At 38.9% G+C, this 15,528-nt stretch overlaps 1 protein-coding gene and 1 long non-coding RNA gene across 2 annotated transcripts in view; both read right to left on the reverse strand.

Annotated features, from left to right (window-relative positions):
* Positions 1-11,632, reverse strand: part of NEMF (nuclear export mediator factor) — a 37,741-nt gene extending 26,109 nt beyond the window's left edge. The window contains exons 1-11 of the mRNA XM_083371364.1: positions 11,375-11,632; positions 10,374-10,442; positions 9,272-9,374; positions 7,228-7,353; positions 6,849-6,997; positions 5,987-6,054; positions 5,622-5,705; positions 5,009-5,082; positions 4,122-4,192; positions 2,381-2,456; positions 1,905-1,967 (exon numbers count right to left, since the gene is read on the reverse strand). Of these exons, the coding sequence (XP_083227490.1) occupies positions 1,905-1,967; positions 2,381-2,456; positions 4,122-4,192; positions 5,009-5,082; positions 5,622-5,705; positions 5,987-6,054; positions 6,849-6,997; positions 7,228-7,353; positions 9,272-9,374; positions 10,374-10,442; positions 11,375-11,433 (942 nt within the window). The 5' untranslated portion in view covers positions 11,434-11,632. The remainder of the gene's footprint in view (positions 1-1,904; positions 1,968-2,380; positions 2,457-4,121; positions 4,193-5,008; positions 5,083-5,621; positions 5,706-5,986; positions 6,055-6,848; positions 6,998-7,227; positions 7,354-9,271; positions 9,375-10,373; positions 10,443-11,374) is intronic.
* Positions 11,633-14,800: 3,168 nt separating this feature from the next.
* Positions 14,801-15,528, reverse strand: part of LOC310645582 — a 6,662-nt gene continuing 5,934 nt past the window's right edge. Inside the window, exon 3 of the long non-coding RNA XR_014493537.1 lies at positions 14,801-14,832. This is a non-coding gene — a long non-coding RNA (uncharacterized lncRNA). The remainder of the gene's footprint in view (positions 14,833-15,528) is intronic.

The raw sequence follows: 15,528 nt of genomic DNA on the forward strand, positions 1-15,528 counted from the left end.
CCAGAAAAACGCATTGCAAAAAAGTTATAAATTGTTTTGCATTTTAATGTGAAATAAGTATTTGATGCCCTATCAATCAGCAAGATTTCTAGCGCCCAGGTATCTTTTATACAGGTAATGATCTGAGATTGGGAGCACTCTCTAAAAGGGAATCAATCAGATTCCAAACTCTCCACCATGGCCAAGACCAAAGAGCTGTCCAAGGATGTCAGTGACAAGATTGTAGACCTATACAAGGCTGGAATCGGCTACAAGACTATCTCCAAGTAGCTTGGTGAGAAGATGACAACAGTTGGTGCGATTATTCACAAATGGAAGAAACACAAAATAACTGTCAATCTCCCTTGGTCTGGGGCTCCATGCAAGATCTCAGCTCATGGAGTTTCAATGATCATGAGAATGATGAGGAATCAGAAGTACACGGGAGGATCTGTCAATTATCTCAAGGCAGCTGGGACCATAGTCACCAAGAAAACAATTGGTAACACACTACGCAGTGAAGGACTGAAATCCTGTCGCACCATCAAGGTCCCCCTGCTCAAGAAAGTACATGTCCAGTCTGACATTTGCCAATGAACATCTGAATGATTCAGAGGAGAACTGGGTGAAAGTGTTGTGGTCAAAATCGAGCTCTCTGGCATCAACTCAACTCGCTGTGTTTGGAGAAGGAGGAATGCTGCCTATGACCTCAAGAACACCATGCCCACCGTCAAACATGGAGGTGGAAACATTATGCTTTGGGGGTATTTTTCTGCTAAGGGGACAGGACAACTTCACCGTATCAAAGGGACGATGGATGGGGTCATGTACCATCAAATCCCGGGTGACAAACTCCTTCCCTCAGCCAGGGCATTGAAAATGGGTTGTGGATGGGTATTCCAGCATGGAAATGACCCAAAACACACGGCCAAAACAACAAAGGGGTGGCTCAAGAAGAAGCATATTAAGGTCCTGGAGTAACTACAGGAAACATCTGATCTCTGTGATTGCCAACAAGGGTTTTGCCACCAAGTACTGAGTCATGTTTTGCGAAGGGTCAAATACTTATTTCACTCATTAAAATGCAAATCAATTTGTAACTTTTTTGAAATGCATTTTACTGGATTTTCTTTGTTGTTATTCTGTCACTGTTAAAATAAACCTATTATTAAAACTATAGACTGATCATTTCTTTGTCAGTGGGCAAACATACCAAATCACACATACGCACTTTAAATCAATAGAGTAATGAAAACAAAGGAGAGGAAATCATAGAAAAAAAATGACAGAATGACCATCTTTATGAGATTTAATGGTCAATATGTATCAACAATAATTAAGATAATGTTAGACACAAGGACTCATAATACTTTTTGAGATAGGAAAACTCTTGAGCAGTGTAGAAAGAATAAAAAAACACTAGGTAATGCTCAGTCTTAGCAGAGCTTCATCTGAGTGACTTAATCTTTTCAGGTGGAGTAATGCTAAGGACACAATGAAAAAGCAGAGAGGAAAATTCAAAGGTAAAAGAACAAGAAGGAAAATATATATAGAGAGGTTAAACCTGTTGTTTTCTAAAAAACCAAAACAGCCATGAGTAAAAAAAAAGGGGTGGGGTGGGAAATGTGAATTTTTCTCTTAAATCTATAATAGTATAGACGAATTAACAGAGAAAATATGTAGGAATATAAAATTTCCATAATAACATAGTAAAGCAGTTTCCAAGTTGTTCAACCTAGCAAACTAGCTGTTATTGGTAACCATTCTGGCCTAATGATGAAAGAAAGTTTCATCTTTGCTTCTATGGACAAGCAAGAACTTTCCTTATTGGCTAGATTATAATATAATTCTTCCCAGGTGAACAAGTGTGCCCATTTTTCAGCAAAACAAAGTTCAAGATTTTAACTTTTTCACAAGATGAGTACCTGTTGCAATGCCTTTAAGTCTATCTTCTGGCTTTCCAGCTTAGAGTAAAATTCATCCACTGCCTTCCAAACCATAAAGAAATACAAAATATAACAAGAAAAATGGAAGTTAGAATATTTTACTGCACCCACCGGTACTCCTTACTTAGATCTACTTCAAATGTCCACTTGAAAATTTGCAAAACCAATTTCAAGCACAAAATTTGCCTCAGTAACGCCACTTTTTTGTGCAGATTTCATTCTGGTCACTTTTGCCACAAACGTTATCTACCCACAAAAACCGAGTAACATTCTCTCAAGATCAGTAATTCAAAACCTTAATGTTCTCCTCAAATGTTCAAGAAGATAACCAGATGATTCTCATTAAACAAATACAAGGAAGAATCCTTCTTCAGTGTATAGTAATTAATTACATTTCCAGCCCTTGATATGAAAAAAATGACATATAACACCCAGAACCGAGCATAGCACTGTACCTTGTTGAAAGATTCAAATTCCACATAGGGACATTTTGAGTGTTGCGAAAACAAGAAAGGGTGAAATTCCTCATACCTGAAAGAAATGTTTTGCATTAGTGTGTGTTTGCTGACCACTAGGACATACAGTGGGACAAAAAAGTATTTAGTCAGCCACCAATTGTGCAAGTTCTCCCACTTAAAAAGATGAGAGAGGCCTGTAATTTTCATCATAGGCATACCTCAACTATGAGAGACAAAATGGGGGGAAAGAATCCAGGAAATCACATTGTAGGATTTCTAATGAATTAATTCGTACATTCCTCGGTAAAATAAGTATTTGGTCACCTACAAACAAGCAAGATTTCTGGCTCTCACAGACCTGTAACTTCTTCTTTAAGAGGCTCCTCTGTCCTCCACTCGTTACCTGTATGAATGGCACCTGGTTGAACTTGTTATCAGTATAAAAGACACCAGTCCACAACCTCAAACAGTCACACTCCAAACTCCACTATGGCCAAGACCAAAGAGCTGTCGAAGGACACCAGAAACAAAATTGTAGACCTGCACCATGCTGGGAAGACTGAATTTGCAATAGGCAAGCAGCTTGGTGTGAAGAAATCAACTGTGGGAGCAATTATTAGAAAATGGAAGACATACAAGACCACTGATAATCTCCCTCATTCTGGGGCTCCACGCAAGATCTCACCCCGTGGGGTCAAAATGATCACAAGAACGGTGAGCAAAAATCCCAGAACCACACGGGGGGACCTAGTGAATGACCTGCAGAGAGCTGAGACCAAAGTAACAAAGGCTACCATCAGTAACATACTACGCCACCAGGGACTCAATCCTGCAGTGCCCCTGCTTAAGCCAGTACATGTCCGGGCCCTCTGAAGTTTGCTAGAGAGCATTTGGATGATCCAGAACAGGATTGGGAGAATGTCATATGGTCAGATGAAACCAAAGTAGAACTTTTTGGTAAAAACTCCACTCGTCGTGTTTGGAGGAGAAAGAATGCTGAGTTGCATCCAAAGAACACCATACCTACTGTGAAGCATGGGGGATGGAAGCATCATGCTTTAGGGCTGTTTTTCTGCAAAGGGACCAGGACGACTGATCCGTGTAAAGGAAAGAATGAATGGGGCCATGTATCGTGAGATTTTGAGTAAAAACCTCCTTCCATCAGCAAGGGCATTGAAGATGAAACGTGGCTGGGTCTTTCAGCATGACAATGATCCCAAACACACCGCCCGGGCAACGAAGGAGTGGCTTCGTAAGAAGCATTTCAAGGTCCTGGAGTGGCCTAGCCAGTCTCCAGATCTCAACCCCATAGAAAACCTTTGGAGGGAGTTGAAAGTCCGTGTTGGCCAGCGACAGCCCCAAAACATCACTCTAGAGGAGATCTGCATGGAGCAATGGGCCAAAATACCAGCAACAGTGTGTGCAAACCCTGTGAAGACTTACAGAAAACGTTTGACCTCTGTCATTGCCAACAAAGTATTGAGATGAACTTTTGTTATTGACCAAATATTTATTTTCCACCATAATTTGCAAATAAATTCATTAGAAATCCTACAATGTGATTTCCTGGATTCTTTCCCCCCATTTTGTCTCTCATAGTTGAGGTATGCCTATGATGAAAATTACAGGCCTCTTTCATCTTTTTAAGTGGGAGAACTTGCACAATTGGTGGCTGACTAAATACTTTTTTGTCCCACTGTAGCACAGTCACAAAAACCACTTCTCCCAAAATACATACGTGAGGATTTCTTCAGGAGACTTGTTTGGTTCCAGACTTGGTTTTTTCTCCCTTTTTTGGATGATGTAGCCCTATTAAAAAGATGGAGGGAAAGGAAAATCCTTATGCATTACATCAGGGGTGTCAAACTCAATTTCACTGAGGGCCACATCAGCATTGTGGTTACCCTTGAGGGGCCGGGTGGGTGGGGCCAGGGTGGGCGTGGCTGTATTTCAGCATAGATGACCACCACGAAATTGTACATTGGCTTCCAGCTGGCCTGGGCCAGAGCCAAGGCAGTGAGGGCCGTTCCCTCACTGTTTCCAGGATGGCTTCACGGGCCACATGAAACCACTTCACGGGCCGGATCAGGCCCCCGGGCCTTGTGTTTGACATGTCTGCATTACATCTATTTTCTACTGCTGAAAATATAAGTATGTATTCTCTTCAGCCACTGCAGTTCTTTAGTTCAATTAATGAGAATCTCTGTTGCTGTTCTGTTTTACAGTTTGTTTGTTCTCTTTTTCCGTTAGCCACTCTACATCCAGAGAGTATGCACTGAAATAAACATTAGAAATGTGGCCTCAAGGTAGTAAGCACAAAGCCAGAATTTCTTGGGAAAAGAATTAAGAAATGGCACGAAGCAACAGAAAACATGTAATTCCTCTGCATATTTGTTACAGCATCTGTGGTATTGAAGGCGAATTTTCCCTCTCCTTCACTTCCCAGCTTCTTTTCCTGATATAGTATTTCCAACTGAACCCTCGGCAGCCTTGTTTCTCAACTAGAAAGACTCAAAGTATAGCCTCCCCTTAGCAGTTGTGCTGCTACAAAGCTAGAAATGCTTTAAATACATTGAGTGCGCCAGGTATAAAAATCAAAGCATTTGTCCCCAAATTATAAACTACCTTGGCCTTAAAGTTCTCGGTTTCTTCCATGCAGTCTTCAGCTTTTTGTAAAGCAGCTAGTACCTTTTCAATATCTAGAAGAAGAAATAGATGTTGAAAATTGCTGTGACACAGTATATCCTCTGTCTATTGGGCTGTCAACAGCAGGCTGCCCCAAAAATTGCATGAATCCTTGATCAAGATTTTTTTTAAAGGGAAACAAGTTTTTAAATAACTATTCCATAATATTATAGTACACAGGAAATTATGCTAGACATAATTTGGTGGAGCAGTGGGCTGATGCCTCCTTAAGTAACACCAGCTGCCTGCAATTAGTGCAGGTTCGAGTCCCACCAGGCTCAAGGTTGACTCAGCCTTCCATCCTCCCGAGGTAGGTAAAATGAGGACCCAGACTGTTGAGGGCAATAAGCTGACTTTGTAATAATGCCGCTTGGGGGGGAGGCGAAAGCCCTAATAAGCAGGCATATACATAGAATGAAGGCTACTACTAAGCACATTTGATTTGTGCTTAGATTGTAAGCCGCACTGAGTCTTCGGAGAAGGGTGGGATATAAATGGGATTAAAATAAAATAAATAAATAAAAATAACACATGCAGACATTTCAATACCTACCTTTACTTTCTATCTGCTCTACTTTGATGCTGCCTGAAAGTCCTGCTTCTATAAGGCAATGTTCAATCAGAGTGATCCCATAAGCTGTATTTTTTTTGGGGGGGAGGGGGAAAGGAAGATAACAGTTATAAAAAATAGGTAAAATCTGAGGAAGAAATGTGTGGCTTCTTCCCTACCATTTAGTGGGAATGCTGCTTTCTAAGAGGGATGGTTCTTATTACTTTTAAAGATAAGTTTATAATGAGAATTCTCAAAATAGAATTGCAGAGTTTTGATTTATACATATCTGTTATTTTATTCCCCCAAATAACGTATGATCAAATCACCTTGTAATTTTCTAAAACGCAGAAGGAATTCATACTTACAGAGGTGGGGATTTAGGATTCTCTTTAGTTGATCTCCTTTAGGTGCACTTGTTATTAATTCTGTTAACCTATGGAAGGTGTGAAGAAATAATAAAAAAAGAAATAATAAAAAAGATAAAATACTGTAACATATACAATAAAATTAAGCAAGGAATGTTTTCTCTGCTTGGAAGGCACACGACCGTATTAAAAAATAGACTATTCAAATTATATCCAAATCTAGATAACGTACAGGAATCATTTATATAAGAGATCAAAAATAACTTTCCATACAACTACTATTGTAAAATACAGCCTCAAGACAAATACTCTTACTTCATGGATCTAATAAAGCAGACTCCTATGCATACATATGGATTCCACTGTTAATCTTTAATATGGCCCAAAATTTTTAATTCAGAAGTAGTTTCATTCTGTGTTCTTTAAAATATTTGCATCCCCTTTTGTAATATGAGCTAATAAAACTTTGGATGAAAAAAATCCCAGGAGAACTAAATATTACACACTACTTCATACTACTACATACTATTTCTCTCACTGCAAAGCATGAGGGCATCTTTACTTTTTGGGGGGCAAAAAGCCTTTGAAATACCCTTTTGAAAATGTATATTATTTTATCAAAATACTCATTAACGCATTCCAAACACAAATTTCTGGAGGCAAAGATTTTTTATAATAAAATTAGAAGTACTACAAAAACCTTTAATACTACATACAATCAAAAATGCAAAATGAGAAAAAAAGATGTAAGCAAACATTTCCTACCTCCAGCTACTAGGTCTCTTAAAACATGTAATTTATGCTTATCTCTTATAGCTTGATTTTGTCCCAATTGTAAGCTCTGTATAAAATATAATAATACCTTTCTAAACTGGGTAACGACGTTGCAGTTTTGACATGATCAACTGGATAATGTTCCCGCACTGCAAACTTGACATCATCTGCATCATCTGTGCGAAATCTCAGAATATTCAAAATGAGGTACTCGTGGTCAGTAAGAACAATATTGCCCTGCAAACAAATTTATAAGTTTGTCATTAAAATGCAGACGTGGACCTTTTTCCACAGAAGCTCAGATTTTGATCTATGTATTTTCTCATGCGCAAGCTGGAGGGGATGTTCAGGTAAAGTTTCTGGAATATTTCCAAAATACTATACCCCCCCCCCTTTTTTTTAGGAAGGCATGTGGGGGAAAGAGACCATCTCCAGGCCCCTGTCTCAGACATACTTTCTCTACTTACTCTGTCATAAAGCTCTATAATCAAATGATATGCTGCTTCATCACTCCCAAACTGAAAATCAACTATTCTGTCAATGCCAAGTTGCTTCACACTCACAAGCCTTCTGGTCTTTAAATGTTTGCGACACTGTTGATGAAAAGAGAACAAACAAGTCTGAAAACAACAACCGAGTTATGTGCATTCAATCAAAATAGAATTGGCATCCTTTCCTTATAATAAGAACATAAGAACATACATTTAGGATCCTGGAATATTTCAAAACTGTTCTAACATGGTACGGAGCAAATGGGATTTGTTTTTCCCATTAATTAACCAGAAAAAAGAAGAAGAAAGAAAAGGAAAAAGTATGTGTATCTCATGCACATAAAGGTAAAGGTTCCCCTGCACACGCATGTTAGTCATTTCCAACTCTAGGGGCCGGTGCTCATCTCCGTTTCAAAGCCAAAGAGCCAGCGCTTGTCCGAGGACATCTCTGTGGTCATGTGGCCGGCATGACTAGACGCCAAAGGCGCACGGCACGCTGTTACCTTCCCACCGGAGTGGTCCCTATTTTTCTACTTGCATTTTTATGTGCTTTCAAACTGCTAGGTTAGCAGAAGCTGGGATGAGTAACAGGCTCTACGCAGCACTCGGGATTCGACCCGCCAAACTACCGACCTTCTGGTCAACAAGCTCAGCGTCCTAACCCACTAACATATGTACATATATAGTTTTCCACAAAAGTTACAGTAAAAGAAGATTTAATTTCATTATTTTATCCTTATCTACTTTTTATTACAAAGTTTCAATTTTCACTGAAATGCTTTGGATGAATTATAGGCTCACCCACAAATTATCTTGTTGCCCTTGGATGAGGAAAATAGTGTGCTTGCTATTAAATAAAATAAAATGGTTGTTAAGTGTCTGTCATATTAATATGAAAGACTCTGTTGCATTTGACAATGGGAAGCCAGCATAGTATTCTCTGTAATACAGGGCAAGTTTGGAATACAGATATTGCGACTCCCATCTTCCTTCAACATTGGTCATGCTGGCTACAACTGATAAAAGTTGGAAATAACTATCTCCAGAGGGCCACACACTGTCCACCCCTACTCTAGGAAATGGAATGGCCTGAACTCAGCTATGAACTCAGATGGCCAGTCTCACAACTCAGTTCATTTTAAGAAAGAATGTTAATACTCGCCTATTGAAGTTATACTCGGGGAAAGTGCGCAGTTCAGCAGCTGTGCATATACTTTGCATTTTGAAGGCCCCAGATTCAATCTCTAACATGTACAGACAAAATGATGAAATAATAACGATGGAAAAGATCCTTCCCTGCCTTAATCCAGAGACTGAGTAACTGAATCAGAATAGGACATTTTTTATGAGTTCATATTTTGTATAGTTAGAAATTATGAGGATGATGAGACCACAAACAATGTTTTATTTGTGAGCAAATGTACTCAACTAAACTTTATTGAACTAAATGGAAATACAGGTAGTCCTCGAAAGCCCAACATTTTTGTTCTCAAGTGAAATATTTGTTAAGTTAGTTTTGCCTTATTTTACAACTTTTCTTGCCACAGTTGTTAAAATGAATCACTGAAATTGTTACGTTATTAGCACGGTTGTTATGTGAATGTGGCTTCCCCATTGACTTTGTCAGGTCACAGAAGGTGATCATGTGTCCCCAGGTCACTGCAACCGTCATAAATATGAACCAGTTGCCAAGCATCTGAATTTTGATCACATGACCACAGGAATGCTGCAAAAATTGTAAGTGTGGAAAACAGTCATAAGTCTTATTTTTCAATCCCGCTGTAACTTTGAACAGTCACTAAACGAACTGTGGTAAGTCGAGGACTGCCTGTATTCATCCTTCTGCTGTTGAAGTAAAGCAAAATTTCTAATTGAGTCAGAGAAGAGACAACTGCCTTGCTGTTATTAATCTCGCAAAACACCATCCAAGTATCTGGTTATTAACCCTAAAACGAATTCTGCCAAGCAAACTGATACTTACAAAAGGAAAATCAACAATTACTAAAGAAACTCAGCTTACTTTCATTGCAAAACCAGATGGCATCATGTTTTTTGGCCACTCAAATTCTGTCATGTGAATCCTAATGCCAGATTCCAGAAGAAGTGTAGCCTTGAAGTCCGGCCTAAAAGACAACATGCAAAAAAAAATATCTAACTGATACCACAGTTGTATTTTGTTTCTAGAATCCTAATATATATGTTAACTCTTATCAAAACTTCATTTTTCTTTTTCACCAAATTCAAAACCTTAATTTACACAACTGAATCATAAGTAATATTAATCTATAAAATCTGCATATGCTAGTCACTTAAATGAACACCCAAAAGTGGCACACAAATTATTTGTGTCAGGTCTTTAAAAGATTATAAAGTATGCTAAAGGTAAAGGTTCCCCCGCACATGCGTGCTAGTCGTTTCCAACTCTAGGAGCCGGTGCTCATCTCCGTTTCAAAGCCGAAGAACCAGCGCTTGTCCGAGGACGTCTCCGTGGTCATGTGGCCGGCATGACTAGATGCCAAAGGCGCATGGAACGCTGTTACCTTCCCACCGTAGTGGTCCCTATTTTTCTACTTGCATTTTTACATGCTTTCGAACTGCTAGGTTGGCAGAAGCTGGGACGAGTAACAGGTGCTCACTCTGTTACGCAGCACTCAGGATTCGACCCGCCAAACTGCCGACCTTCTGATCGACAAGCTCAGTGTCCTAACCCACTGAGCCACCGCGTCCCTTTATAAAGTATGCTACAGCCCTAGATAATAGACATTGTGACAGATTTGCTTTAAAAAGGTCTCGCTAAAGCTTTCTCAAAAGTCAAATGTGTGATTTATTGTTAACTGCTAGTTTAAACATTGATTTTTTAAAAAGAAATTGGTATAGCATGTTTATTTGCCAATTTTAAGATATTGAACACTGACATAAATATAAGCTGAATTACTGTTCAAACTTTTTAATTTGCAATATCTTTATATTTTTAAAAAACATTGTACATTGACTTAAAAAAGCCACTTGGAGCGTAAGTCCTCAAAAGATGTACTGAGGGAGATGGGGACTTCAAAAATGTGAAAAATAAATAAGCACCAACAACAGAAATTACCATAAAACAAAAGAATTTTTGTTCTTACTTTTGGAATCGGATTAGGTATGTCTTATTATCCACATCATAAACATTGTTTACCCTCATTCCCAACAAGCTGTAAAAAGAAAAGAAAAAAATTATACATTCTATATATTTCTGATGAAATTATGGAAAAGAAAAAAAGTAATTTTTAATAAACTCTTTAGCAAATTATTACAAAAGACAGGTTGAGATGAGTTTTGCCCCATTTTACAACTTTTCTTGCCACATTTGTTAAGTGAATCACTGTAGCTGTTAAATTAGCAACATGGTTCTTAAGTGAATCTGGCTTCCCACTGACTTTGCTTGTCAGGTTATGAAAGACAATCACATGACCCGGGGACACTGAAAACTTCATAAATATGAATCAGTTGTCAAGCATCTGAATGTAAATCACATGACCATAGGGATGCTGCAATGGTCATAAGTGTGAAAATGGTCATAAGTCACTTTTTTCAGTGCCATGGTAACTTTGAACGGTCACTAAATGATTTAAGTCGAGGACTACCTGAATTCAGTTAGATTGCAGCATGGAAGAGAGACTTGGAAGGGAGACCACAAGGAAATCCCAGGGTTGTGAGCAAATCATGCCTAAGAAAGGTGATGACAAGCTACTTCCAAATTAGTACAACAAAAACTATTTGAACATATCCATGAAATCACCAGGAATAAGCTCAAATTGAAGGAGACTTTACATCAACGCTATTATTTGCCTAATTTTAAGTAAAAGTTCTTACTTGAAGTTCTTACTAAGCAAATTAGCGACTCTGAATACAAATAAACTCTTCAGAGTAGGAGAAGGGGCGCCTGAAACCATGGGGCACAGAGCGAACTTCCGCCAACAGCCATCAACCAATCAAAAACCGGGAACGGCTAGAAAGGCGGCCTGCATAAGCGACCACTTCCTTGGAAGTTATCGGGTGGGATAAGGGGGCGTGTCCCAAGGGGATTATTGGGCGGGGCTGCAGTCATCGGGGCGTGGCTTCGAAAGGCATCCGAAAGCCATACCTGTGGCGCACTTCTGCTATAACGGCCCTGATATCGACCGTGCTGAAACGGGACTTCATGGTGGACGGAAACGAGCCCCACTCCGTCTACTCGACTTTCCTACAGTACTTTCCAGGCGCCCCTCCGACAGGAGGCCACCGGGCCACACGCCTGCGCGCCGGATCACTAAACTATGGCGAGACGGCGGGGCCAAACTCCTTTATTTCGCGGAAGAAGGCGGAGCCAAAACAACTATCTTCTCTATACGGTTCTTTAAGGCTTTGGGATCTGGACTCTGAATAAGACCGTGAGTCCGTGTGTATTTGCGCGAAGTTTTGGGAGCTAGGAGCGCCGAAATTCAACTATTCAAGCAGCGACCTAGAAATCGGGAAGAGTTTTTTTTCCCCTACAAATCCTATGCAATGATTTGGGAAGAGGGTAGTACTGCATACTACTTTAGGCATCTTATATTATTGAATTTAAAATCGTGTTGTAGGTCACCTAACACTTGAAGAGATATTTTTTAAAACTTAGAATCCGTATTTTTATTCGGTTGCTTATTAGCACAAATGCTTATTAGCTCGCATTTTTAATTATTTTCTAATTTGGAGCTGAACATAAATGAAACGTGACTTCCAAAGGTTGGTAGGATGGGGAATCCAGAGTTCACACACCAGGTCCAGCTGCTGATCCTCTCAGTCTTCCATTATTAAAGGCTTGATAGGCAGGTCCATGTAGTCTTTTTGGAAATAATATTGAGGGCATATGTCATTTTCAAGATCAGTTACCCTTATTTTAAATTCTTTTTTAATGGTATAATTCATAATCCTGCTGAGGCTGAAAGTAACTGTCCAAAATTCTGTTGAAAGAAAAATCTTCATTGGGGTCCAGTCCAAGCCAGGAATAAACAAAATGGAGACTGCTTTAGAAAGAAGGTTGTAGTTTATTGAAGAGCATAGCCAAGCAGAAATGTGGCTCTGGGAAAGCTGACCACATGTAGCTGGGAATGGTGGGCGTTTATACTTTCTTGGGCTTTTGTGTTTGGAGTTGTTTCCTGTTCCTGTGGCATAAACTTTGACCTGAGCTTTTGAGCATGTACTTTTGGTATTCTGATGGTGGTGGGTTAATTGTATTATGTCTTAAAGGTCATATCCTGCTTCCCTGGGGCTGTGGCTATGTCCTGTGTTGGATTTTTTTGGGTGAGGTTGTTGGTTGTAGGGATCTTTGTCTTTCTAATCCCATCAGCTCCAAGCTTCCTTGGTGCCAATCTTTCTGAAAGGATTATCAAATCTGCATTTCTAAAAGCTGGCCTGCTTGGTTTCTGCTTTGGGGAGGGAGACTGGGGCTGTCTTTGCCTAAGATTTAACATTTTTCCTTTGGGGAAATATAATATTATGTCCTTTTTAATAACCTCCCAAAATATTTCCTTCTCTAGGAGGGTGGGTGGTGCTGACTTCCAACAGTTCCTCTCACATCATGATACATTTGTGCTTTCATATATATATATATATATATATATATATATATATATATATAACTTTCAGGCAGAACCCATGGCCAGGTTCAATATTTGGGACAGTAATAGGGTGCCTTCTTTAAAATTCTATTGATCTGAATGGCCATTTTTCTTTTGAGTAACCTGATAGCTATATTCTAGTGGGGAACAGAGTCAAAGGTCACAATCTAGATACTATTGCTGTGTAATACTAAAAATATTTAAAATGTGTTTTGGACTGCTTTCAGGAATAATTAAATGTAGTATGGCTCTTAAAACAGCACCATCTTTTTTCAGGCAAACGTGGAACTCTTAAAAGGTGCTGAAATAAATAACAGAAGAGCTGTACTTGTGCAAAGTCTAAACTACTTCCAAATAATTTTTGAAGTATACACACCTATATTAGATCTCATTTGGACTGCAATAGATATCTAATTCAGGAATTTGGTTTCGGTGATACAGTCTTCTATCTACAACCAGTTACTTAGCGAATAGAAATTAAGATTTCTAGGTATTTATGACTCAGCTCCAAGTGCTGCACGCACACACACACACACTCATCTGATTGAATTTTTTGTGCACTTGGCAAAAGTGCACATATTTACAGTCATTTGCAACAACGAAGTTGACAAAATATTCCAGAAGAAGCCAACAAAACAACCTTATTGTTGCCAAGAAAATAATACAAACATGTCCAATAAGTTACCAGGAGCCAAATTCAACTTGAAGGACATTTTATCTATTTTTTTTCTTTGTTCTGCATTCAGAGGTTATAACTTGTCTGTAGACGCTGTATGAACTACATGGTTGTATCTGCAACCTGCTCTGCCATAGTATACTCTCCCTCAATCGGTTTATCAGCAGCATATTTAAAATAGTAAATAAAATATGTAACTTAAATATCCACAATGAGACACCAGTGATTTCAACAAGGCCTTTTGCTATCATTAGGAAGAAGGAAAAAAAAGTGCAGTTTTAATCCAGCTCCTGATAATTACCTGCATATATCAATATTGCCTTCTAAAAAGTTTTTTTTTAAGTTGTTAATCAGACATACAATTCTAACAAAAAAATTCAGTTGGGTAGCTGCAACTCATGAAAGTTTGTATGTTTTAATAACATATGTAAGTCAGAAAAGCTGCCACCCAATTCTTTAATTTTCTTTGTCACCATAGTTGTCCCAAAGATGCTTTTTTATGAGGCAACTTGTATTTTTTCTCTTTGAAGACGTTTTGCTTCTCATCCAAGAAGCTTCTTCAGCTCTGACTGGATCATGGGGAATGGAAGGATTTATACTCCTTGCAGAAAGCTGGTCATTTGCATTCTTTTAGAGAGTTGTTGAGGTCACATGGAGGTTTATCTGTGTCCTTAGGACCACCCAAGTAGTGCAAATGGGTGTGGAGCCTTCTTGTAATTGTTGAAAGGTCTGTGTTATAGACTGGAGATAGATGATGTTATATCCCTCCTCCTCTGTTGAGAGAGGGCAGTTCAATTTTGACATATGTGGCCTCTTTGACTACTCTTTCAAACTAGCAGTCCTTTCTGTTCAAAATATGGACTTTGCTGTCTTCGAAAGAGTGTCCTTTGTCTTTTAAATGCAGATGAACTGCATTGTCATAATAGATTAATCTTTCTTGACAACTTTTAAGGGCTGGCTAGGGAATTCTGGGAGTTGAAATCCACATGTCTTAAAGTTGCTAAGGCTGAGAAACATAGCCATAATTCTGAGTCTGTCTGGAGCTCTCCATCCAAGTATTAACAATGCCTGGCCCTGATCTGCTTTCTTGACATGAGACAAAATCAATTAAGTGCTCCCATTTGGTGTGATCAACCATTGCAGGAATCCCTCCTTTATTCTCTAGATTATATCTTGAATCTCCAGGTGGGAGGGTGATTTTCCTACAATTGTCCCAGACAATTATATACTGTATGGTGAATGATGTTTCTAGATTCTTCAACTACTGAGAGTGATGGATTCCAGCACCTGAAAGATACCAGATTACAAAAAACATCAGATAGTGTTTCTGTATCTATAGAAGAGTCCTCTATTCAGAGCAAAAAAATCTGACTTCTAAATTTGCTTCAGTCATATCACTTTGAATGGTTTCAGTCTGAGTGGATGTGTGTAACTTTATAAACCAACATAAATTACATGATGATTTAATATTATGCATATTATCTAGCCTATTCAGTAAATCATAGTTAAGCAAGTTCAGTAAAATATAATAAGAACTCAGAGCAATATACCTTGTATGTATTCACAACTATTCCATTATACATGGAAGGCTTTGGCTGTGTAGTTCTGGATTTTCAGCTTCCATCATTCCCAGCAAAGCATGACCAGGAATAAGAACAGACCGGACAACCATTTGTCCAGAATGGTATTGGGTCTCCTGCTTAGGTAGTGGGTTGGATTAGAAGAACTTTAGGATCCTTTCCAATATTAATCAATATTTGGATTCCATACTCTTTTGTACGTCTATTCTATCTTTCTTCTGCCTGAAATTTTATCAAACTTATTAAACTTTCCAATTGTTTTCATCAGGCTCAAAAAGGAAGGCTGGATCTAAAATTTTTGGCCAGGCTGGACTGCAGAGTCTATTTCCAGTTGCAGTCCCATTACTATAGGTGCAGAGCTTTGACCTGGGCCGGTTCACCCATCCCAAGACAACTTGGAGAC

The sequence above is a fragment of the Vipera ursinii genome, assembly GCF_947247035.1.
Source record: "Vipera ursinii genome assembly, chromosome: 1".
In the NCBI taxonomy this organism is placed as follows: Eukaryota; Metazoa; Chordata; class Lepidosauria; order Squamata; family Viperidae; genus Vipera; species Vipera ursinii.